This window comes from Pyxicephalus adspersus, chromosome 1, assembly GCF_032062135.1.
Source record: "Pyxicephalus adspersus chromosome 1, UCB_Pads_2.0, whole genome shotgun sequence".
In the NCBI taxonomy this organism is placed as follows: Eukaryota; Metazoa; Chordata; class Amphibia; order Anura; family Pyxicephalidae; genus Pyxicephalus; species Pyxicephalus adspersus.
Genome location: NC_092858.1, coordinates 81,932,694 through 81,958,963, shown reverse-complemented (window position 1 = coordinate 81,958,963; position 26,270 = coordinate 81,932,694). Strand labels below are relative to the sequence as shown.

At 38.0% G+C, this 26,270-nt stretch overlaps 3 protein-coding genes and 1 non-coding gene across 4 annotated transcripts in view; 1 reads left to right on the top strand and 3 right to left on the bottom strand.

The window, feature by feature from the left end:
- The first annotated feature begins 29 nt into the window (after positions 1-29).
- LOC140333989 (THAP domain-containing protein 2-like) lies at positions 30-6,735 on the top strand. Its single transcript, XM_072416045.1, has 3 exons — positions 30-198; positions 2,788-2,983; positions 6,387-6,735. The coding sequence occupies exons 1-3, from the start codon at positions 128-130 to the stop codon at positions 6,711-6,713; spliced, it is 594 nt and encodes a 197-aa protein (XP_072272146.1). The 5' UTR covers positions 30-127; the 3' UTR covers positions 6,714-6,735.
- A 640-nt stretch (positions 6,736-7,375) lies between these two features.
- On the bottom strand, positions 7,376-21,798 carry CCT6A (chaperonin containing TCP1 subunit 6A). The gene is made up of 14 exons (XM_072416034.1): positions 21,557-21,798; positions 18,860-18,923; positions 17,902-18,036; positions 17,519-17,692; positions 15,985-16,088; positions 15,299-15,409; positions 14,884-15,043; positions 13,869-13,951; positions 13,688-13,784; positions 13,454-13,601; positions 11,816-11,949; positions 11,156-11,258; positions 9,903-9,975; positions 7,376-7,683 (listed from the first exon to the last, which is right to left on the bottom strand). The coding sequence occupies exons 1-14, from the start codon at positions 21,691-21,693 to the stop codon at positions 7,611-7,613; spliced, it is 1,596 nt and encodes a 531-aa protein (XP_072272135.1). The 5' UTR covers positions 21,694-21,798; the 3' UTR covers positions 7,376-7,610.
- LOC140321902 (small nucleolar RNA SNORA15) lies at positions 15,468-15,592 on the bottom strand. Its single transcript, XR_011919029.1, has one exon. It is a non-coding gene; the product is annotated as a small nucleolar RNA SNORA15 (small nucleolar RNA).
- Positions 21,799-24,788: 2,990 nt separating the features above from the next.
- The window catches only part of NIPSNAP2 (nipsnap homolog 2), a 17,346-nt gene continuing 15,864 nt past the window's right edge, over positions 24,789-26,270 (bottom strand). Inside the window, exon 10 of the mRNA XM_072416021.1 lies at positions 24,789-25,932. Within this exon, the coding sequence (XP_072272122.1) occupies positions 25,868-25,932 (65 nt within the window). The 3' untranslated portion in view covers positions 24,789-25,867. The remainder of the gene's footprint in view (positions 25,933-26,270) is intronic.

Below are 26,270 nucleotides of genomic sequence, written 5' to 3'. Positions count from 1 at the left end.
GGTCCCTGGGAAGGAGCGCTGGTCATGTGACTGTTGAAGCCAGCAGCGGCCATGTTGGAAATGGACGAGAACTTGTCACATAATATTGTGAGATGATGGACAGTGGGCAGTTGGTGGAGGAAGGACGATGCCCACCACTTGTGCTGCATTTGGGTGTTCTAACAATTCCAAAAGAGACAGTCACATTACGTTTCATAGGTAGGTGACAAGTACAAGACTCTTTCAGGAATATTGTCCCACACTGAGGTAAAGTTTCTCTTTAGATCAAAGAAAGATGTTTCCAAGCTTATGTGTTATCTAATACACAGATATCACAGGATGATACAGACAAGGCCATGGGAGAAATAGTTTGCAATACATAAAAAGTTATATAACAATGCTCCAGACAAAATTTCCATAATCATGGTGTATGTATCTCTTAGATTGTAAGCTCTTCGGGGCAGGGTCCTCTCAACTTGTGTCACTGTCTGTATCTGTCTGTCATTTGTAACCCCTATTTAATGTACAGCGCTGTGTAATATGTTGGCGCTATATAAATACTGTTTAATAATATTATGTAAAGTCATATGCAGTATATAAATACATACAAAAACACATTTAAAAAAAAACATAAATACAATAAAAAGATCAAATAACAGCGCTCTATTTAAAAACAGATGTTGTATCATAATAATAACTACCACTAACAGGGCCATATCTACCATTAGGCACTGGAGGACCAGAGCCCTGAGCGGCAGGTGTAGGATAGCGGCCCTGAAGGAAAGCCACCAAACAAACTTATCCTTCCCCTTCCTGATAATAATCAGCCAATGCAGAAGGCGTAATGGGAAGATGATATTAGGGGCTGGTATGAAGGGAGAGAATACAGAGAAATGTATGGCAATCTTAGGATCTGTGCCAGCAGAGTGGGTCAGGGGACCCCTTTTCTGGCTGTGACTATCCTATTCAGGCAAGTAACCTTCTGCTCCTAAATGTCCCCTTCATCCTGCTTGTAGTTGGTAATATCTGCTTATTATTTGTAATATCTGCACATCATTCTTAAGCTGCGTACACACTTGCAATTTTTGTCGTTGGAAAGGATCTTTCACGATCCTTTCCAACGACAAGGGACTGCACGATGCATGAACGGTGCTTTACATACAGCACCGTTCATGCTCTATGGAGAGGGGAGGGGGAGAGCGACGGAGCGGCACCCTGCTGCGCGCTCTCCCCTTCCCTTTCATTACGATCGGCTGTCGTCCATCGTCCGTGGATCCGGCAGGTCGGTCGTCCGGACGATGGACGACACCGACTGTACACATGGAAGATTTTCGCCCGATAATTGGCCGATGCCGATTATCGGGCGATAAAAATCTGCCGTGTGTACGTAGCTTAACCAAACGCCTAATCTTACTTTAACAGATTGTGGTGGGTGTCTGAAGGGTTTGTTGATGGTATCTCTTGGAGTTCATCTGCTATAAATGATTTAAAAGTAGAGATGGAATGGATCTGAATGACTTTGAATTGAGCACAATAATAAAAATTTGCACTGGGTTTTTTTTTATTCTAATATTTTTTATGCATTTATGTATTGTTATATTTTTCAGTTTTTAATGCCTTTTATTGTATATGATTTGGCACATTGTTTATTTATGTTTTGTATGGGGGTTATTGTGTGTTATAGAAGTATTAGGAAGCATTGTTTATACCAGCAAAACATTAGGCAATCAGATTCAAACTTCTTATAACTATCTATTTATTTAGTGGCTTTAATCAGAGCATTACTGAGGTATGAGATCCTTCTCCAACTTTTGGGTCAAAATATCAGAATGGTTTTACTTTTACTGTGTACACAACATGATGGATGTGCCATGCAGCACACATCGCCCCACATTCCTATAATACTAAGAGTAGAGCCATGAAATAAACCCAATGTGCAGGATTTATATATGGTCAGCAGCCATCTGATGGTCAGAGAGGAGCACTGCAGGAATCTGATGCAGAAGCAACTGGACCCTGGGCCTGTCACAGCTAAACAAGGTTACACTGAGAGATAAGTATGTCATAATGTGCATAAATGTGGCGGGTACTTAATAGCAAGAGCCTACTTATCTCTTGTGGAATTCAGTTCTGCGTTATTACATACATAATGAATGTAATGATTATTATTATTATTATTATTATTATTATGGAGACTGTAGTGCTTTGAGGTACCTAACATAGTAGACATGGCCTATTGTACTTTGCCCACCTCTTAGATTGTAAGCTTTTCTGGGCAGGGTCCTCTACTCCTCCTGTGTCAGTGTCCTTATCTGTCTGTAATTTGCAACCCCTATTTAATGTACAGCGCTGTGTAATATGTTGGCGCTATATAAATACTTTCTAATAATAATGGCCACTGTAGAGGTATTATACATGAATCTGTTATTAAATTCTATTTGGTGACAACAATGTCATGTTAACAGCTGCTGAGATAACTTATCAGCCGCTCAGGCTGTGCAGTTTCTTAGAGTTGGCTGACTCATGGACTTACATTGTGAGAAGGAGCAGTATAGTACAACCACTGCGTACTACAAAAATACATAGTTCATGAACCAATATGGCTGCTACCATGTGCACACATAATATTATATGTCCCAATATATCAAGCATTGATTACACTATTTTGTGAAGCTGATCTTTTTAATACATGCACCCAATATGCACAAAAAATTAAAAACTATACATTGTCTTTTATTACCAATATTTGTACCTTGGTATGAAAGACCCCATAGCTGACCTGGTGCATCTGTATTATTTATTTGTCAGATTTCCATCCAATCCAGAGAGGAGGAAATTGTGGCTGAGTCTCCTTAACCGAGAACAATTCATCCCAAGCCTGCACACGTTTTTGTGTTCCAAACATTTTGAAGAAGCATCATTTGACAGAACAGGCCAAACGGTGCGCCTGAGAGCCAATGCTGTACCAACAATATTTATCTACCCTGATCACATGCTGGAAAAAGTAAGTATCCTGTGCAAGAAATTTTATTTGCAATTGCAAACTGAGCCTGGTATATATATATTGCTTCTGATTCTTACATGTCCTGTTTAACAAATAAAAAAAGCCATTACATATCGTAACTGGAACATGCAGTAGGCAAAGGCAAAGATTAGTGAATTCAACTGCAGTTCATCCATTTAAAACGGATCAATTCACTTCAATATGAAAATATTACCCCAGGTAACCTCCCTTGAACAGCAATCATATACTTGCATTTCTGCCTGACTCTGGCTGCTTCTAGATATTTTTTTCTGCATATACTTGCAATGAAACTACAAACAGAAAAATGGATTCTTTAAAGAAATGAATGGAAAAGTTTTATTTACTTAATATGATGAGTTAAAGAGGTGCGATGTTTTTTAAAGATTTTACTCAGGTTTCCAATAACTCTGCACTATATAGGAACAGTGGTGGTGGTGGGGTCCTTAAACATAACACACCAGCACATTTCCACTAAAATGACCCCTTGTCTAAAGGACTAAAATCATTGTAGTAATATGGAAGTGAACATATGCAATCATCACACACACACACACACCAGAGAAAATTTGTATTAGGAGGACTGGTCTGTCAGTTTGACAACCATTGCACATACTGTTGTTTTTTAGCTTTTTTCAGATTTGATAACCCTTCTGCAAAGCTTCAGGTGAGATCTCCTTTACTATCTGCTCGGTTTTTAGTTTTTACTGACCATAAAAGGGAATGTTTTTTACACCCGGTGATTTCTTTTGCTTTTACGTCTATAGGTTACCTATGGATCATGACTGAGGTATATTTTGACATTTGTATTTAGCCTGTGATGGGAAATGCAGGCAGTAGTTCAGATGGGCTATGGAAGTTGGGGGTTTTCCATTTACTGTAATATAATTGATTATTATTACTGACTAGCTGATTACGGGTATTTATTGCAATCTTATGTTATACAGGAAAAGAAATAAAATACCGGTAAAGCTATAGTGTTAAATCAAAGAAATGTTTTTTTTTACAGGTTTTTAAAGTATAAGTACAATATACAATTAAATAAATTAACCTAATTTAATGGCATATGTTCCAATGCTGTTTTTTTTTAATGGATTATTTATTGACATGAAATGAAATAACAAACAGAAATAAATAACCGTCATATAATTTGCAATCATACAAATAACCAGCAGCCACCTGGAACAATGAGCAGAATATACAATAAAGAAAAAAAAACTGATTGCAGAGTCATCAACATTTCCTGTCCCTTTTTTCTTTTTTTATTTCTAGCGTGTATGTCATGTTGTTCCCTTACCAAGTTTATTGTGCATTACAATAAACATCATAATTCTCATAAATCTGTAACAAATTAGATAACAAAATATGAACAAAAAAAATTGAATAAACCAAATAACTGGGGGGGGGGGGCTGTCATCCTGAAAAACCATCCTAGGAAAATGAATGTCGCATAACATGGATGATAGGATATATGGAGTACCAAAAGTGTGCTGATGTCAAGGTAAGTACTCAGTATCTAGTGTTAAGGGCCAACTCCCACTGAGATTATGCTACCCAGATAAATGTTATCACCTGCCATTCGTTCAATTTCAATGAGAGGACAGCTCCAATGCTGTTTGAAATGTTTTAATAAGAATATTGTGCTCATGAAACATTCTTTGTAACTTTAGGACAATCTGAAATTTTTAATTTTCTATTAGTTGGTTTTCAATAAAATATAGTTGTAGAAATTTTGGTGGTTGATCTGGCAGCGGAAGTAACCATCTCGCCTTATGGTAAATTTACCCATGCACCGTAAATGTGGATGGATATCCAGGCTGTTGAACAACTGATGTGGTGCCGAATGATGTCATTTGGAAACATAAGTTGTATTTTCTGATGTTATTAGGAAAATGTTTTTTGACTCTTATAGGTATTTGCTGATGTGCAGTTCCAAAGTTCTTCCATTTTCCAGTTGGCAGAATTTGACTTTTTACAGCAAATAAAAGGAGACTCAGACTTAAACTTCTTGACTTGACAGTACCTACAAACCATTTCCATTTTTCTGATGGTAACACTTGCATACCGCGAGTAAACTTTATGTTGATCATAGTGAAATGCTTCCAATCCTAAGATAAAATGTTGTGCAGTCTGTGATCGTCTGGCTCTCTCTAATTTCGTGTACTCTCACGCTGTTGTACTGTCTCTGAAGCTCTAGATGTAGTGGTTCTATTATCCTGTAGTCGGGTCTCACATTGTACTGTCTCTGAAGCTTTAGATGTAGTAGCTCTATCTCTCATTTACTGTAGTCGGGTGTCACGCTGTTGTACTGTCTCTGAAGCTCTAGACATAGTAACTTTCTCTCACTTCCTGTACTCGATTGTCATGCTGTTGCACTGTCTCTGAAGCTCTAGACGTAGTAGCTCTTTCTCTCATTTCCTGTAGTCGGGTCTCACGCTGTTGTACTGTCTCCAAAGCTCTAGATGTAATAGCTCTCTCGGGCAGCGTGGGAAGTCTTTTCTTCCTGTCCTCTGGGTTTTCTTGTCCACAGTTGCACTCAACCTATTGCCTTACATTTTCTTGAAGGCATTATTACAGGCCAGAAATTTGTAAAAGAGTCCAAAAAAGTATGTAAGCAAAAGGCACACTGTCACTGAGCAATACATACACACATACGACAACGCTGTAGAAAGATCAGCGGTGAACTCACATGAGTCTGAATCATATGTCCAGCAGTTTGGTTTAAATGTCTCGATGCGTTTCCAAGTGATGGTGGACCATAGCAAGTTTGGTTGAAATGTCTCCACGCATTTTCTAGTGATGACATACACACACATAAATCCAAATATAACCCTGACACAGCACTGTACAAAGATGACTGGTGCACTCACACGAGTCTCAGTCATACGTATGGTAAGTTTGGTTGAAATGCCTCCATGCGTTTTTCAAGTGATGGTGGAACATACACATATATATATATATATATATATATATGTATAAATAAGGGTGAAGTATTTCATTGAATTTGAACTAAGATTTCCCATGTTTTTTTAAAATGTATCAGTGATATGCATTTTATATCAAATTGTAATATGTATCTTGAAATATTACAATAATAGAGGACGTCCGTATCTTAATACAAAGATACGAGTCCCTTAAATTTATCACAAAAGGTCATTTTTGTGGAAATGAGATATGGGTGGGAAGTGGGACCTGCCAACCTGCCTTTTGACCCCCAATAATAATCATGAACACCTGCTGGTGGTAACCTGCTAAAAACACAAAAAAAATTGATCTTACAATGTACTTAAAAAGATGATCAGTTTCTGATGGAAACCTTTTCGTCAAACAATGAAGATTAACGAGAGGTTACATGCATCTAATTTCTTTTTATTTCGGTCTACAGATAGCTCTGGTTAAGAAAGAAGCCATTAAAAAACTAGAGCCACCACCTCCACTACTGTGCCCAGCAGATAGCCAGAAACAAACAGCAACTCATGATCATGCCTACTGCCTTCCAGGCCCTGATGAAGTTAAGAGAAAAATTTGGGAACTAGAAAAGAAACTGGAAATTGCTCACAAGAAAATCAAAATATATCAGCAGAGGGAACGCAGAGTAAAGGGAAAATGTTTGTTACATATTATTCCAGGTTTAAACAAGGGGACAAGAGAGACACATCAGGATGAGGAAAAGCAGAAAGAGGCTGGAACAAACTCTAGAATGATTGTTTAAAAAAAAAAAAAAAAAAAAAAAAAAAAAACCTTGCAAATGTTTGAAACCCAATGTCCATTTAGCTCTTGCAACTTGGGGATTATTCCAACCAACCACTGATAGAGGAAGAGGTTTCTGCATCCTTGTGTACACCAGCATTTAGTAAAATAAAAAGTAAATAACTTGTAATGCATTGAAGAGGTGATTGCTAGTTCATACAAAAATATATTTTTCACTTTACAAAAAAAAAAAAAAAAAAAAAAAAAAAGTTGTCTTCTGTTCACATTGCGTTTAATGTACAGTGCTGCGTAATATGTTGGCGCTATATAAATCCTGTTTAATAATAATTGCATTGTAGTCAGACATTATTGGTAGACAAGAACAACCTGCAAAGATGCATCATTGTGAATGCAACTATTGTCATCAGCATTGTTATCTCTATTCAATTTCAAAAGGTGTCCATTCATACATATGCACTTTACCACAATGCATGGAATGAACCTGCAGTATTAATTGGTACTGCACACACCTACAGTTAAATTACAGCTATGTACAGACTGCATTAATAAAAAAAAAATATATATATATATATATATTTACACACACACACACACACACACACACACACACACACACATACGGTAGTACAAGGCAATATAGTTATACAAAGAAACAACAAAAAGTGAAGATTGCATTTTTTTTATTTCAGTACAAAGACTGGAAGGGCCAACTTGTACACTTCAGTGCCATAAAAAAAATGAAATAAATAAACTTTGAAGGTTAGATCAAATGAATTTCAATAGGTGCTATTGTTTTACAGTTTTAAGTGACATGAGATTTCTGAAACCACTGGCTTTGCAAATCAACCTGAACCGCTGGAAGATGCCATCATCAAAGTTGGTAATAAAGATGCTAAATTCAGCCTTTGAGAGAGGACATCCCCGCTCTCATAATCTCATCCACCAATAGGATATTACTTGCGATTACAGTGCTGAAAAAGAAGAAAAAGTTTTTTGAGATTAGAAAACAGGCTCTTCTCATTCCTGAATGTTTAACATACACTTTGTACATTTAATCATGTTGCAGAGGTTTTAACAATTGTGGGATATGGTACTGAAAAGTATTAAGCTTGAAGTGTACCGATTAACATGGGTGTCAAACTCAAATACACAGTGCGCCAAAATTAAAATCTTAGACAAAGTCTCGTGCCAAACTTGAAACCGAAATAGCACTACTACTACAATTCCGCTGGTCTATAGATGTGAGTGATGCTGGGAACTGTAACAGCGCCGCTATCTCAATGCAGCGGCGGGCCAGCTGCAAATTTATATTTAGGATTGCTTTGGGAGCAAAAAAAAAAAAAAAAAAAAAAACCCTTGAGGGCCAGATATGGCCCACAGACCAGAGTTTGACACCCCTGCATCAACATAACCATTATAGTTGGCTAGGTTATACCCAGGGCTGTGGCGTCGAAGTCGATAAAAATGTACCGACTCCTGATAAATTTGAATTCTAATTAAAAAAAAAAAAATACAGCAAGTTCAAATGTCCTATTTCACAAACAATAGTCATAATTAAGTACTTCTCTGATGTAAGAATAAAACCCAGTGCATAGTTGTTTTTCTACTAGTGTGAAGTTCAGCGGCGCTATTATACAACCTGACATTCACATTATTCTAATCTGTACATTACAAAAGGCGTTTTCATTTTATTTCAAATATATTGTGTTTTACAAGTTCATTTGCGTGTAAACAAGTGTAATGATATAGGTGTAGGTGAGTGCTATGGCCTGATGTGTATTCAGGTGTCCTGCCTGCCCTCTCCATATATGCTCCCATCCAGGGCTGAACTTTAACATCATTTTGCACACTACTAAATACTAAGTTAGATAGGTGGCCCCCCTGGCCCTGGAGCCTCCCACTGCCCTGTCTTCAGCAGTAGATCAGCAAACAAAGTTAAAGGCAGTGGCGTCTGCTCATCTTTTTCGGTCTTCCCAAAGAGATTTTAAAAGAACTTGGAGGAACAGCCTTTTGGATTCACCTGCAAGTGTTGTTTATTTTAAAAATCCATGGCTGCTCGTGTATACTATGATGGAAGGCCGTGTGCGTGTTTCTGGATAAAACTGCGGGCTGTGTGTTTGTGTATATGGTGCAGGAATGTATGAATGTTTGTGTATAGTGCATATTGTGTGTATGTTTCTGAGTAAAATGCATTGGGTGTGTTGAGTGTATAGTTAGTGCATGTTTTTCTGTATAGGACAAATTACGTTTAGTTTTAAGTTAAGTTAATTAAGTTTAGTGCAGGGCTATAACTTATTTGTGTGTATAATGCCATGTTGTATGTATGTTTGTATTTAAATCAAAGAATATGCTAGTTAGTATAACATTATTTAAATTTTATATTTTAGTGAAAGCGACACCCCATTCACAATGGCAAAAAGTCTGTCAACAAACAGGATAAAGTCTGCTGTTTATGAGCACTTTACATTATCAAGTGATGGGAAACAATTATGTGTACAAAGTATTCTTGAAGATGATGGTGAAAAACAATGTGATGCAAAAATTAGCAGTTTAAGTGGGTCTAACAAAAATGTACCTACAAGAGCATCTTATTTGAAAAGACACTTGCAGTGTTTTCAACCTAAAGTGTTAGAAGTCGTGAATGAGAAAGATATCAATGATAATAATTCATCTAATTCTGGGATAACAAATGTTCAGAAATCTACTGGAGACCAAACACAACTAAGAAGATTCTTTATATCTGACAAAGTTACCATAACAATAACACCAGAAACATTCAAAAAACACATTATTGAAATGGTGGTAAAGAATAGTGTACCACTATCCTTTTCACAGCCAGCCTTTTTTAGGCCTAAACAGAGAAATGGCAAAAAAACTTGGTGTTTCTCTGGAAAGAGAAAGTATAAGGAAACTTATAATTGAAGAGGCAAAAAGTAAAATGGAAGAACTTCGAGAAGGTCTGAAGGGACATTTTGTCTTCATATAAATGGATGCATGCACACGTCACAGAGTCAATTATTTTGCTATTATTGTTAGATTTGTTGATGAAAATAATAAAACGCAAACCTAGGGAGTAAAGGACACCCAGGCACATCACATACAGAAGAGTATGTGCTCAGCACTGATACGCAGGAATGTCTTCACACACAGAGGGGAAAAACAGAAATACATTTAGCAACATCAGAATTACCAGGAATGAAGAAGCTGCTTCTTAACACTGTAATTGTCCCAAACTCCTGCCTCTGAAGAAACCATTGGTTCACCTTAAAAAGAGAAAACACATAAGTATTGGAGAGAGGGAAAAACAAAAGTTCAGAAAATGTCATATTAAGGGGCTTTTTACACACATCTGTCCTGCTTGGTTGTGTTATTGTTTATTATGCGATGTGTCTTAATGTGCTTTGCATTAAAGCAGTAACGTCTAATGCAAGCGCTGCCAATGCTGAAGGTACAAAAATCTCTGAAAAATCTGCCTTGAGGTATCAATACAACAAATGGTACTGCAACACACACTAAATGAATGAGCCCTTTACTAATGTGGTAACTGAAGAAAACGTCTTTGCTGTTACACTTTAAGCAGAACTTCCAAAGCAAACAAAAGTTTGCTGATTTGCCATCAGATGGTATAACAAGCAGGCTGGAGTAATGAAGAACATGGTTTTCCATTAGTGAAGTAAACGCCTCAAAGAATTCAAGTGGTTATAAAAACCAATGGAGGTGCAAGAAGTACCAAATGGAATTTTTTGACCCGATTCCATATTTTTCCCCCTACTTGGTCAAAACTAAACACGTGACACTACCAATACATTTATGTTCTGTTCTTCTGAATACATTTAAAAGAACAGCATCTTCCAAAGCAGAGGAAAAGAACAGATTTTATATAGCACAGAATTGAGACCAAAGATGCCTAACAGCAAGCACATTGGTGTGTTCTTTGTGCAATAGTAATATTCTAATATTACATAGGTATACATATATAGGATATACAGAACATAGATGCCACCAGACATAAAAAAGGAACCTTACATTATTAGCATGAGAACAAAAATTGTTTTTTTAAAACTCCGTAAACATAACTACAATTTTAGATTTTATTTTTATGAAATGTCTTCAAAGGAGAAATCTCACTTATGATAGGTCACAGGAATAATGGTCTTCAGTCAGACATCCACCTATCTTTTGTTACAATGACAAATCAGAGTTTTCCTCATCTTTGCATACATGTTACTGGGTCAGTGAATAAACGTAATAAAATAAAGGGCTACATATGCCATCCGGGGAACTAACAAGTAAACAGCCTGCCAGAAAGCACACAGATGTTGAGAGTATTTATAAAACCCAGAATATTGACTTAGGCAATGCTATCAGGCTCAGAGGACACCAGCATACAGATGGAGGAACTGTTCTTTACATGGAACATCAGTGACAATGTATAAACATTACCTGTATTTAAATCTACACCAATCAGTTGGCCTGTTTCAGCATATTCTGTCTGAAGTTTTACTAATGTCTCCTGTTGGTCATATCCTGAATTCTGAGCAAGAACCTTCAAAGAACATGACAAAAATAGGAGATTGTTAGCAAAAGGCGAAACCTAATGAAGTGAACTGGAACAATTGTGGAAGAATTCTTTTTTCACACACAAATCAATATTGCCAAACAAATTTTCCATTAAAGTGTTAACTAAAGTGCATGCCACCATTAGCTCCTGTCCCACTTGTATTATTTACAAGAAAGAACATATTTGGTCAGCACTACATTGTTTTTGTTTTTTTAATGACAGCTAGAACAATTTCCCTGGTAAATGCCCAAAACAATGCAAATAATATACATGACAGAAAATAGCACATTACCTTTAAATATTTACATTTAAAGAGGGCATTTGGAAGTTTATTCTTCAATATGTATAACTTGATTTACTTGGCGCACACAGTCCTAATCATACATACCCTTTTAAAATGTAACATACAGAAATGTAAATACCATATAACACAAAAAGACAAATACAATGATGTAACCATCAGTATAAGGGGAACAAACATTCAATTCTCACAGTAATAGGTCTATTGAAAATTTGGACACAAACAATATTTTTAATAGTACCTTGGGAATGATGAGAAGAGCATCAGCAAAAGCTTGAACACCAAGCTGGGCTCGTCCTTTTACGTTGGGCTTGTGCTTGACAAGAGCATCAGCAATAGCAACTTCTAATGCACCGGCACCAGCCACAACACATCCTGTTCATAGAAACAAGCCATTAGAATTCAGACTTGCGTTCATGTGCATGAAAAACTAATAGATTAAACAGTTTTTATCATTGCAGCAAATGTTTATAGATGAACCATATCACCTACACACCAATATTTTAATACCACATACAATTTTTTTTTTTTTTTTTATACTGATTGAATCATTTTGCATTTATAAGAAAACACAGTGCTTCTGAATACCATTACACCTTACAGTCCCTGTCTGTCCCTGTCCCAGGAACCCAACTAATCTGTTCTTTTCTAAGTCACCAGAGAAACAAGCATCCCTGCGAATATCATGACGTCTCACGCCTAACTTGCACAAATGAAAAAATTCAAACTTCAGTTCTTGATTTAGCCCTAAAAATAAAGTGGCCGTTCTTATTCAGAGATCAACAGGAAGTGTTTTGGTCCTCCACACAGCAACTAGAAATTTCCAGTAAAAAGATGTTTGTGCTGTTGTGAAAAGTGTGAAATAAGAAAATATATCTATATGAGGCATCCGTACATGCAATCCATTACAGGTAAACAGGTATTCTAAATGTGTACAGTTCCATGCAATACTATTGGATGTAATGCACTGCTGTGTGTGCAGATTGGTAAGATCCACCCATGTTTGTAGCACATGCTCCACAACCACAGACAGTAATGTAAGCATGCTAAGCACTGACAGCTGAAAGGTAAAACCACCAAGTGCTAGCTAGAACCATACAAGATATATGATGTTTGGATTCCTATACATTATATTTATATTTCATGACTGGCATCTACTTAAGCTGTTAACAGTAGGCAGGCGGCAAAATGTTTTGGGAACACTGAGGGGCTGAATGGCAAAGTCAGGGAACATTTGTTAGAGCAGTGTACAAGTAGTCTAATAGCTTTGTTATTAAGCCCTGATCTTCTAGAATGTAAAAAGGAAAACAAAAATACCAATACATTTATGTTCTGTTCTTCTGAATACATTTAAAAGAACAGCATCTTCCAAAGCAGAGGAAAAGAACAGATTTTATATAGCACAGAATTGAGACCAAGGATGCCTAACAGCAAGCACATTGGTGTGTTCTCTGTGCAATAGTAATATTTCAACATTACAAGATGTACAGAAATCAAATGCCACCAGACATCAGAAAGAACCTTACATTATTACCAGGAGAACAAAAAAAAGTTTGACTGATTTAAAAACTTGGTAAACATAACTACAATTTGAGATTTTGTTTTTATCACTTGTTTCTAATGTAAGGAGAAATCTCACTTATGACAGCTTAGAATCCCCCTCGCTTTGTCCTCGTGTCGCAAACTCTCAACAGGGTCACAAGCAGCAAAGACCCACACAGATTACAACTTTTGAGTTGAGAAAACTAAATGAGTTTCGACCAGAACCTTCACACAATTCTGTAATTTACACCTCAAAGTCAATATTATTTCTTAAAATATCAGTTCTAGGTTCCATTTCATGATCATGTTTGAACCCAAATTCATGGAAGCAACTTACCATCTTCAATTGCGTTCTTCACTGCACGCAAGCCATCCCTTATAGCATCTTTTATCTGAGTTAGGGTGTGCTTATTTGGCCCCTTAATGAGCAAGGTGACAGAGTGTGGATGTTCACATTGTTCTATAAAAGTAAACTTCTCCTCACCCTAAAATGAAGAAAAGCAATAAATTAACAAAATCATTAATGCATATAATAGGAAGCGATAATAGCATTTAACCTTCTAAAACTTACCATTGTATATTCATAGACAAGACCAGCATGTCCCAAACATTCTGGGGTGAGGTCATCTACTGAATTCATTGCACTGCCACCACAAGCCAATGTAAGCCTAGAAAAAAAAATCATAAAAGTTTCAGATTAATTTAAGAATGACTGAGATCTAACAAAACAAAAATAAAACCCTTTATTTCACCTTTCCATGTTTCTTCTCTTTGCTCTGCGGAGGGCTACAATCCCTTCCTTTGCAAGGGCATCCAAGGAAAATGGGTCTATTCCCTGAAACAAGAAAACAAAGGGTTAGGTTTTGTCTGCCAATTGTCTTTAGGTCTAAAATATTTTCAAAATAAATTATAAATTAGATATATGTTAAACATTACAGTTTACAGAAACTATCCAAGGCAACATACAAGAGTAACGTGGAAACTACCTGGTACTGCAAACTAATTTACTTGTTCAATTGTTCTTTTTAGCTACTTCAAGGAATAAAATATCTATTATAGTTTTATTTGATCACTCAATTACATTGGGGACACTTCTCCAATTTGGTAACACTTTTGGCTTCAACTTTAAAACTTGCCGGACAGTTTATTATTTACAGTACACAAATACACTATAGATTAGAAACATGTAAATGCTGATTGCACATTACCAGTAACCAATAACATATATTTAACGGTGACAAATCATTTTGTAACCAGTTATGAAGTTTTTGTAATATTTCAAACACTGCTCCTTTTAGAATGGAGGTGTGCTTACTGCAGTTTAGCATACAACACTGGGACTTAACTCAATATGCAAGAACTGCATCCTTCATGTGCTTTACAAATTACATTGATAATGTGATCAACTTTTTAACATTGTCATATAACCACTGAAACTTCTCAGTTTTGGACTTTATTGGCCTTATTTGCTTCTCAGCTTACAGAATTATCTGTTTGGAGTACAAGTACTCCTATAGCCATTGAATGTTAAGCACTTTTATCAACGAGATTATAGGATCCTCGTACAAAACCTGCATCATACATATAAGCAGAAAATACATCTGTCGCCATGTACTGTTCTTATGAATACGTTCAGGTAAATAGATATCACCAGACGCAGAGGAAAAGAACAGCCCTCAATCTTGCACAGGTTTGTAAGCCAAGGATGCTACATATAACACTTGGGTGTTCTCTGTGCTTCACATAAAATACCTAATGTTAACTCACCTTCTGGTTAATCACAATGAATCCTTTGTTAGTATCACCGCACACCTTTCTTTTCAGAGCTATGATTTTATTCACTCTCTCCTCAATAAATTTCCTTTCTGCTTTAACAAGTTTCTCACGCTCCTCTGCACTTTTGTAGAAGAACCCAGAATTTACTTCCCTGAAACAACAATATGATATAATTATAAACAAATGAATTAACACTACATGTGAAAGATTGAGACGCATGGGACTGGGACTTGCTATCAGGATCTCAGCAATATGGTAAACATATACAAGGAGGATTTAGTCTCACGTAAATGCAGAAACCTTTAACACAAAAAAAAATTATTTTTTATATTATGCTGCATGGGTCTTGTAATAAACGTCTAAATAAATACATCGCATGCGGGAGGCAAAATAATTGCGCACTTACGTTTTTTCATATTCTAGAGACACATTGCATGTCAGAATGAATGCATCTTCAACTCTCTTCTTCATGTCTGGATGGCGAGCTCCATGATCAAGCACCAGCCCTCTTATAAGTCTAATAAGGAGAAAAAAAAAAAAAAATAAATACCCAAACAAAAACACAAATAAATGAGAACTGTACTCATGTGTGCAGACATGCTGGTGAGCAGAATGCCATGGAAAAGCACATATGAAGTTTACTCTAGCATGGTGTCTGACTGCAAAAATCACGACATGATGATGCAGAATTCATCCATGCAGGCAGCTGTATTAAGAAATTAAGTGTTTTGATGGAAAAATCTCTTACAGGACAAGACTAAAGAGCAAGTGTGGGTCCAACCAACAAAAAACAATTGTACACTTAGTTATACTACTAGTAAGAAACCTAAACTAAAAGCGCTTTTTGTATTCCTGGCACAGCATAGCATACCTGCAGGCCTTATAACCACTGCAAATTTTTTGGCAATTCATTATTTTCTTATTTTTTTGTGTGTGATACTCTGCTCAGCGCGGCAGTACGTGGCGCAAACTATGGGTCAATAAAGCTCATCCACAGGTTTAAAGAAGATTGCAGTGATAATGCAGCATGGATGTGCACTTTAATGTTTCTGATTAATATTTTAGTATGGCACCAATAAAAGCCATACATACGTTGTCTCACTGTCGGTTTTATGCTTCATCTCCATGATTTCAACCATATACAAGTCGATTGGCTCATTTTCCTGCCTTATGGCGAGAACAGAATCCACAACCGCCTGAAAGAAAGGCAACAGTTGATTAAACCATTTCAAAATGGGCTACTTCAGTTCTATTATTCTTGATTTCGTATAAGTTCCAGGGCATAACATTCACACTAAAACTAAACCAGTTCTGTTGAAGTGAATCTGAACTGTGCTGCAGAATGAAATCTAACAGAGGTTCCTAAAACAAGTATTTTTAATAGTAGCTAGTTTTCTCACACACAAATCACAATAAAAAAAGATATAGTAAAGCAAAAAAAAAAAAAAAAATTATATATATATCAAATCTGTATAATAAAAAAACAAAAACAAAAGAAAAACAAAGTACGTGTGTATATATACATAAACGTATAATATTATACACACAGTATATAGCATAAATATGAAACATCTGCACAGATGTAAAATGCCTGGCTATCAAAAGCCAAAATATAGCACTTGTACGGGAGTAGCAAGTCACGCAGTGTACCCAGGTTACTGAGTAGCTGCTGTCATCTAAGAGATAAGACTCCCCCCACCATGGAGTGTGCACAATGAGGTGGCAATACTGGAGAGGCTGGACAAGCCTGCAGATGGTTGCCACCAAGAACTAGAAGTCAGAGCAACTGGCAACTTCAACAATAATTTAAAAGTATACTACTGAAAATATAAAGGGCACAATTAGATTAGAAAACTTACCATGGATGCTCCACCCCTACCCTTTTTAGATTTATAACCACTGTAAACCTTGCCATAATGCCAGTGCAGAGACTGCCCTCTACCACCACAAGGAAAAAATACCAGAGAGTAACCAGAACAAAAAAGCAAGTTACCAGATTTAGGCATTAGAGTTCAGTAAGAAAAAAAAGATCATAAGGTGTGGTAACTGCAGCTAAGGCAAAAGTAATGAGAGAACTCATGTCGGGCTAAGGCTTTGTACACTTGTTAGATGATTATTGGCCAATACCAGCCGCAAGGCTCATCTCAAATGAGAATCTGACATGTGTACAGAGGCCGTCCAATGTCATTCATGGATCCGCCAGAACAGAAGACGAATGACTGCAATGGAAATGAGCGGGAGAGAACACAGTGGCGGGCCATTTGCTCACTCTCCCCCCCCTCCATAGACTAAACCAGCGCTGTATGTACAGGCTGGTTCATTCACCTTTCAGTTGTTTGTCGATAGAAACAATCATGAAAGATCCTTTCCAACTACAAACATCCAATGTGTATGCCACCTAAAACGTTCTTTTAGAGTTAAAAAAGCCTAAGAGCTAGAATCTGATAGGTTAGACAAACATTTTCTTCTTTTAAGCACCTTAACTGTTAACATGTGACGCACAAAGTGTGACTCTGCACATTTCTAATAATGCATGAAAATAAAACCTGAAGCAAACCAGGTTATCACAAAGAACTTTGAGATTATAAAATCACATTTTTGTTGGGCATCAACTAATCACATTTACCTCTGTTAAAATATCAGCCAGCTCGGCATGAACTTTCGTGCGAAGTGATGTCCGGGCCACGTTGATAAGAGTCTCTCTATCCATTTCTTTGGATACCTTGACCTCTTCCAGAACTTTAAGTGCCTTAACTTTTGCAGCTTCAAAACCTTCTGTGACAATTCTTGGGTGAAGACCCTTTAAAGGACAACAATATTCATCAAGTTCATCTAAGGTTTAAGACCTGACAAGCCTCTTTCTAGGTTGCTCAATCCTTGCTTCTAAAGAAACACAAATCGGTCAAAGGAAAACCAATGTCCCTTTACACTGTACCTGTTCAGTTCCTTCTCCTTGCTAAATATTACATTAAACATTTTCCATCATTTGTATTCCACATGTAAAAATACCTCAGATATATAAAGGTCTGCTTGTTTGAGAAGCTCTCCGATAATCAGAACATTGGAGGTGGTTCCATCTCCGGTGATGTCATCTTGTGCAGTGGCTACTTTAGCTATCAGAGAGGCTGTTGGATGTTGAATTTGCTATAAAAAAATAAAATAAAAAGTAACAATGAAAATTAGTTAGAATATTGAATGCTGCCATTTTAACTTGATAATGCGCAAGATAAAGCAGGACACTAAAGGAAAGATATTTTCCAAAAATGATGGGTGCGGCGATACCTGCTTGTTCTTGCTGATAACAGATAGCTGTGTAACTGGTACTGTCATTCTTTCCTCTGCAAAAGAACTACTGCCACTGGTTATAAATTCCTTGCACTGTGCAAAAAGCCTAATATTTACAATTATCCCCAGAAATCAGGAGTAATATGTGTAATTACTGAAATGCTTATGGCCACCTTAGCAGATCTGAAACAGTGGGATCTGTCAGTTCCAACACACTTTGCAATTTAGTGACTTTGTTTTTCTTCATACACATCTGTATCAGCTTGCCAGTACAACTGAAGATAGACGGAGCTGCCTTGGCCTTCATGCATTCTTAGCCCATTCTATCCTCCAGCAAGTTTTTGGGCTAGTGTTGAACCCAAAATTATTTTAAGCTGGGTGGAATAAAATTGTAGGTGGGTGGCAGCCTCTGTATTGTGACTCAACTCATCAGCAACCACCCTAAACAGCCGGGCGTTACTGATAAGTGGTGGCAGGTGGTGTTTCTGCCTAAAAGGGGCTGGGGAGAACATTAGGCTTTCTGGTTAAATAGCTTGCAATCCTTACTGTAGCTTTCTTGTAGAAACACAATCAAGAGCTTTTATTCCTCATGTGGGATCTGTTTATATTTAATAAGTGAAAAAGACACAGAGCTTGTACACCAAGCACACTATTCTTTGTGGCCTCACTGCAACAAACTTACCATTTCATGAAGCAAGACATTTCCATCCTTGGTAAGCTTGATATCACCAGCGCCGGAGACTAACCTGGTAAAAAGATACCTAAAATTAGCACATCTGCTAAATCAAACATCAGCCATCATGGCCAAATGACTAAAAATGCAGATGACCTAAAATGTCTCAATGGGGCAATTACCTTCTAGTTTTGTTTATACTGAAAGAGGTGTTGGCAGTCAATTACTTAAATGGAGTGCATGGTGGACTACTAAAACCAAATCCAAAAGGCATTCCTTTAAAGGACAGCAATGGCAGCTTTTACAATCTTGCAGTAGTAGGATCACTTTAAATCGGCCCAATGGCTGACAGCCTTTCCAAAGAAATAAATGGGGAATCACAGTGCAGCAGGAAGATCTAATACCAATGTGAGAGCCCACACCACAGAATACTTCACCTAAAGCTGCCCTGATCACTTCAACAATACAGCCAGGAGGCTACAAATTGATTGTAAAACAAGTGACCCATTTTGATTTTTGGAATGTCATTAGGTGTAGGACATGACCTTGGAAGGTAATAGGGTTGGATTTATCTATAACAAAATAGTTCTGTGTTTATTGCTCTCCGTTTCATTGGGGTAGAAGGCGAAGATAAAAATTGACATTTTACATTTGTCACCAGAATAGGGGTGAGAGTATTTCTTCTTCTAGAATACATCCTATTGTGTTTATGGGACATGAAGTAATATTTCTTCAATATGGAAGAGGCCACAGTTACACCTAAAAGAAACAGCCATACCTTGGTCCTGGCCAGAAAATATACCATGACGAATTATATTCGTGCAGGCTTACTCACAAACTACTATTTGCCTCGGCTTTTATGTAAATCCTAAACCTATTTTTCCAGCATGCTTGGCACTATGACCCTTTGTGTACATTAAGCAAAATTTTTTTTTAATCAATTGCAATGATTCCTACCTGGATATCCAGTCAGTAACAACACTGTTACAGGCTGACAACGCTAAACCAGTCTCACAATTAGGAAGCAGTGTTGTCATGCTCTTGTGTAAACTTTTTTAGTGATAAATTGTATTGCTATCTGATAGAACTGTTATACGATCCAATGGGCAACTGAAAGAGCTTGCAATGTAAAGGCGACAGTGCCGCCAATCCTGTGCAGACTGCAGAGCAGTATCAAAGCGGTGTCAGCTGCAGCATGAACTCTGTGTAAAAAACTTTACAATAGGGTCACAAAAAAGTGTTTTTCTCAAGGAGACAGCATACAGCAAGACATGATGGTAAACATAAGATCACACATAGGAGTATCCAAGACAAATGGCTCAGCTTATCTTTGTAGTGAGTACATCGATCACCCAAGGCAATGTGTGTGAAATTCCCCCACCTACTAGATTGTAAGCTCTTCGGGGCAGGGTTCTCTCCTCCTGTATCAGTGTCTGTCATTTGCAATTTATTCTACAGGGCTGCGTAATATGTTGGCGCTATATAAATCCTGTTTAATAATTTAATATTAATGCACCCTGTCCCCATAGAACGGTGCTGGGTGTACAGCGCTCAGCCCCCCACCTGTCACTGGAAACAATCACAAAAGATCATATTCAGTGACAGTAATCTCACCTCTGTGTGGGGCTTAATCTGGATCAGTATTTCCCAACCAGGGTTCCTCCAGAGATCGCTAGGGGTTCCTTGAGCAATGCGTGTTCCTTTCAGCCCAGTTTTATTGAAAGTTTTGGCCATCTGTAAGGATGACATTCTTCCCACTGGCCAGCAATGTAAGAGGCATTCTTCTCCCTGACCCCTCACACTAATATAATGTGAGCTGTGGACATAATTATACAAGGGGTTCTCTGAAGACCTGAAAGTTATTTGAAGGGTTGCCCAGTGTTAACAGGATGATAGATGAATATTAGGGATCACCTGATCTCAGAGACCAAAGCAAGGATCTGTAGTTAGATGAAATATATAGGTTTTATTAGTGGAAGGTCTCAGATCTCCTTAGAGAAACCTGCCACTAAATCAGCTCAGGGCCGATATCGGACCAGAATCTGGCGTGTACAGCGCCCCTCGTCCACACTACCGTCCTGGCGGATCAATGGACAATCGTAATGGAAGTGAAGGGGGGAGAGTGTGCAGCAGGGTGCCGCTCCGTCCTTCTCTCCCTCCACTCTCCTTAGAACAGAATGGCGCTGTATGTGCAGCACTCGTTCATGCATCATGCAGTTGATGGAAAGGATCATGAAATACCCCTCCCAACAACAATTACTGCACGTGTGTATGTGTAATGTGTGCTCATCCTAGATTGTAAGCTCCTCGGGGCAGGGTCCTCTCCTCCTCCTGTGTCACTGTCATTTGTAACCCCTATTTAATGTACAGCGCTGTGTAACACGTTGGCGCTATATAAATCCTGTATATAAGTGCTGATTTGTGTGGTGTGTAGGGAGCAGATGTAGTCCGATGTACATAGGACAATATATTAATGATTACAATACACACAAAGCAATCCCTATGGGTAACAATGTGACCGACCCGCTCACCCCCCGGCTGTCCGCACCATGCGGGCTCACACACCATGCCCATAAATGGCAGTGCCCGGAGCCCGCCACCCCTCCCGCCATGACCCGCACATGAAGGGGCGCTGCCCGGCTATAGGACCCCCCGGCTATGGCTGCACACACTACCGAGGCGTGTCACCATACAAACTGCTCTCACATCTTCATGGTCCCCTTAGGCCCGAGGTTGGTCCTCAGCACATCCTGGAGGCCGCGGGCCGCACTGATGTTCACCGAGAGCGCAGCCTGGGCTCGGGCCACCTCAGCTTTCGGGTTTAAGGCTTTGACGGCAGACATGATGAAGTCTTGTAGGAGAAGCGCGTGAGGGAGACAATACCCTGAATCCCACCGTCACTCCACGCCGCGTCCGGCTCTTCCAGAACAATCTAGCGTGATTAGCCGGCACACACCGCCCTGCGCCGCACCCTATTGGCTGAGCGTCTGCCTGTGGCCTGCCATTGGCTGCTGTGTTCTCGTACGTCAAATCACATCGCGAGATCTCCAGCAAAGATCGTTATGTGTTAAGGAAGTAACACGTTAAGCATGGTTACTGAGGGAACCGTTCAGGGGAATGGGGCCACTGGGTATTGTGCCTGGTTACCACATGAGACAAAGCTGAATATATACATGGAGCTTATATGTGACCCACCAATGTCCCCAATTCCTAGTTTATTTAATAATACTGTATGTAGAGGCTGCAGAACTCCATACTGCAGGGATAATACATGAAATAGTTACTGACTGCACACATACTACAAGCCATTGTTAGAGACTGCAGGAATACTACAAGAGATGGCTAGAGAATGCAGAAATACTTAAAAAATAGTTAGAGACTTCAGGAAAGCTGCATGAGGTGGTTGGATATTGCAGGAATACTACAAGAGATGTCTACAGACTGCACACATATTATAGGACATGTCTAGAGAGTGCAGAATACTACAAGAGATGGCTACAGAGTGCAGACACACTATAGGCACTATAGCAAGACTACAGGACATGGTTAAACATTACAGAAAACCATATGAGATGGTTAGAGACTGCATACATATTATAGGACCTGCTCAGAGAGTGCAGAAAACCACATGGGATGGTAAGACTAGAGGAATACTACAAGAGAGGGCTAGAGACTGCAGACATACTCTAGGATATGTAAAGAGAGTACAGAAAACCACAAGAGACTTCTATAGATGGCTGCAGACACACTATAGGACATGGTTAGACCCTGCAGAACACCACATGTGATAGCCAGAGACTGCAGGAATACTATACAGGATGATTAGAGACTGCACACATACCATAGGACATGGTTAGAGACTGCATACATACTCTCGGACATAGTCAGAGACTGCATGAATACTTCAAGAGATGGTTAGAGACTGCAGACATATTATATGACATAAATGGAGACTACAGCAATGCTACAAACATACTCTATAACAGCGGTCGCCAACCAGTGGTCCACAGCTCTGGCCAGTGCGCCCCTCAGCTAGGTTAGGAGAAGGAAATGGGGGGCGCACAGGCCAGGACCCCTGACCATGTCCCCCCTATGGACACAACCCGCCCACTCTCCCCATTGCAGTCTGAGCCTGGGAGGGGTCTGGCATCGTGACATCACTGTGGGGAAAGTTTCTCTCCCTTGTGTGAGTGACACATGGCTCCTCGCGCATGTGCGTTCCGGGTTCAGTGCATTTAGTGGTCCATATGTACGAAAAGGTTGGCCACCACTGCTTTATAACATGGTCAGGGACTGTAGACACACTATAGGAGATTTGGGAGTGTAGTGTAACTACAGTAGAAACTAAAAGATATATGGGCACAGAAAAAATGTATCTTATCCTGACTGTATAATAAATATTGTAGGTATAGCTGGTAAATGTGTGAGTCTTTCTATTAGCTTCCTGTAAGCTCTTGTACAGCAGCATTTAGCATGGAAGGGGCAGCACTAAAAGCCATTCAGGCTGTAATGCATTGCACTTTGGTACCAAAATCACAAGAATCATCTTATACAGGATCTGCTGCTCGCTCATGATGACACGTTATGGCACAGCTTACATCAAACTGATCCTAATTGCTGTATAGGCTGCAGACATTAGCAGGAGTGAATTAGCAAAGGTGTATTGTCACCCTGTGGGCAGGGTAGTCTTACGTGGGTGTGTAGTTTTAACTGCAGGCAGTTACAGAAAGAATTCTTTTCAACTGCAACGCCCGGAGCCACAATGCATTTCATTTTTGTGTGCTGTATTGAATAAGTGTTACAGCACAGTTGCATTGTAATGCCACAAAAATAAACACAACTGCAATATAATGCATTACTCCAACAAGCTGGTGTGAATAGGGCCTTACAGATTTCTTTTTCTTTTTATTTGATATGACAAACTATATGACTAAAAGCTGACTGATGTGAACATCTCAGCTGTTATTTAGGTTGTCCCACCTGTTATTTCCACTTTATATGAACAGCTTGACCTGGTAAAGAAAGAGGAAAAATAGGATGTATAAAAAGATAAACACAAACTCACACAGGTCTTCTTTATGTTACCATATTTAAATCAAACCTATCATACCTGACAGGTAGTAAATCTTTTTATAAATAGGAAGAAGCAGCAGCTACCAAAAAGTATTTGCACACCTTTCACTTTATAAAATGCCAGGAGTTATTTTCCTAGAATGTAAAAATCAGCTTACAGCCCTTCTATTTCCTATGCTATATCTATTACTTGTACTCTTATAGAAATTGGAGGCACCTTCTAGTAGTGTGTGGCTTTTACATATAGTAGTAAAAAAAAAAAAAAAATTAGTAAAAAAAGTTCTCGTTAGTAAAATTGATACAAATCGTCAGTAGTGTATACATAATACGTATAATATGACCCATGTTGATACCTTTTATATTTTAGTTTTCACCTTTATTGTCATTGTAGTCATCCTTTATGCGAGCATATGGTCTGCTATTTTGTTTGTTTATACAGGGTGGTGGTGGTGGTGGGGGGGTTACCCTTTCGTTTGGTTTTATTGTTTTAGTTCAATATGTTTACTCTCACCCTATGTAAACGGAAAATGGAGGAGTGGCAGATAATATTTTTGTTGTATTAATGAAACACTCATATGAATGTTCCTGTCAGCATTTTTATGCTTGTTTCAGGTTTAAAGTGTTTTTCTTTTCTTACCAGTACTTTGATGTTTATTTATTTTTATTCTTTTTATTGTAATGATCCTTGGATTTGTACAATTTGTTTGTAAATATATGTTATTTTTATTCTGCTAATAAAAAATTCTACAATCCAATTTAATAGGACTAAGGAATTTTTCTATACTAGCAATGAATTTCTATCTAGGTAATAAAATTACATTGTATTAAATGACACCATAACAATAATGCAGAACACTGACAAATGTCAAATAAAATGATTTTATTGTCATCATATAGCAGAAAACCCAAAGTATGTTTATACACATGATTCCACATGATATTGTAACAGTGTACAAATAGATTTTTTACGATGCTCGTAACATTAAGGGATGAAGACTTTTTTTGTCTTTTTAATGGTAACTTGTCACGTGAAGACAGAATACAGTTTTATCTCATATACTACAAACACCCAGATTCTTCTGGAAAGTCAGCTTGTAGACTACAGCTGAGAGTGAACTATCCTATTTGCTGGTGTTCCTGTAGTTCACCAGCTTTGTTGTAGTATTCAGATGTAAGAAAGAGACAGAGAAACAACTTGCATATAAATAATACACAAGTTCAAAAGTATTTGGCTATGGGTTTGTAACCTTTCTCCGTTTATAACACCACATTATGTCACCACATTAAAATGGCAAAATATTAATTGCAAAAAAAAAAAAAACAACAAATCTTCTGCTTAATTGTAACATTACATTTGCAGAATTGTGGGATGAACAGAACGACAAGACTGAGCAAAAAAAAACGAATGAAATTGATATGTGGTAAGGGGACGGGAGAGACCTGGCAGATACACAATAATAAAGTGGTCGCTTTCATAGCAAAAGAAATAGTTTTTTTCACAAGTTTGCACTGGATTGTAATATTTGCCCCAGGGCTACCACTGTGGTAGTGTTCTTTTTTTTCATTAGGTGATTTCTAACTCTGTTCAGCCAGTCTTTTGGCTTTGGTGGTCAGTCTTGTTTACTGAACTGCAAGAAGAAATTATGGCATTCATTTAGAAGAGCTTCCCTAGGCAGAGAAATACAAAGCAGCACTACAATTACAGTAAAAAGAAAGTTATACATGTCAGGTCTCTACATTAACAGTGGTTATTACCAGATAAATGTTCATAAAGAAATTAAAACATATATGAAAACTGACCAGTCTACACACACAGAATTATGAATTGTTTTAATGATCCTCAGAAATCTGTCTGTTTTGGGACTTTGTATATGTTCATTCATTCAAGTAATCCACAAAGAAATCTGCCAATTTTATCAGTTGAGGCACAAGGAGGACAGTGGATTACTGCAGAGGAGAGCTCTTCAATGGGATCATAATTCTGGATTCCATCTCCTGTATAAGAGGAACTAAAAATATATCACATGTTAGTAGAGTAGAACTGCACTTCATAATTCACAATAATTATAATGATAATAATACACAAGGTTCACCCTACATAAACATGTGTATGCATGTGATTTAAATTTTTTTACGTATTTTTTCTCTATACTTTATTGCCATTACAATGGGGTACAGAATACCAACTTGTAGAATCAGTGTTCTCCCCAGAAATTTTTTTCAGCCGGGTGGTGGGAAGCTGCAGCCGGGTGGTAAAAAAGGGTGTGTGGCAAAACACAGCAAATTTAGTGCTCCCAGTTGTTTATGCCATGGGTATCCAGTAACCTCTTATTGTTTCAGTGTTCTA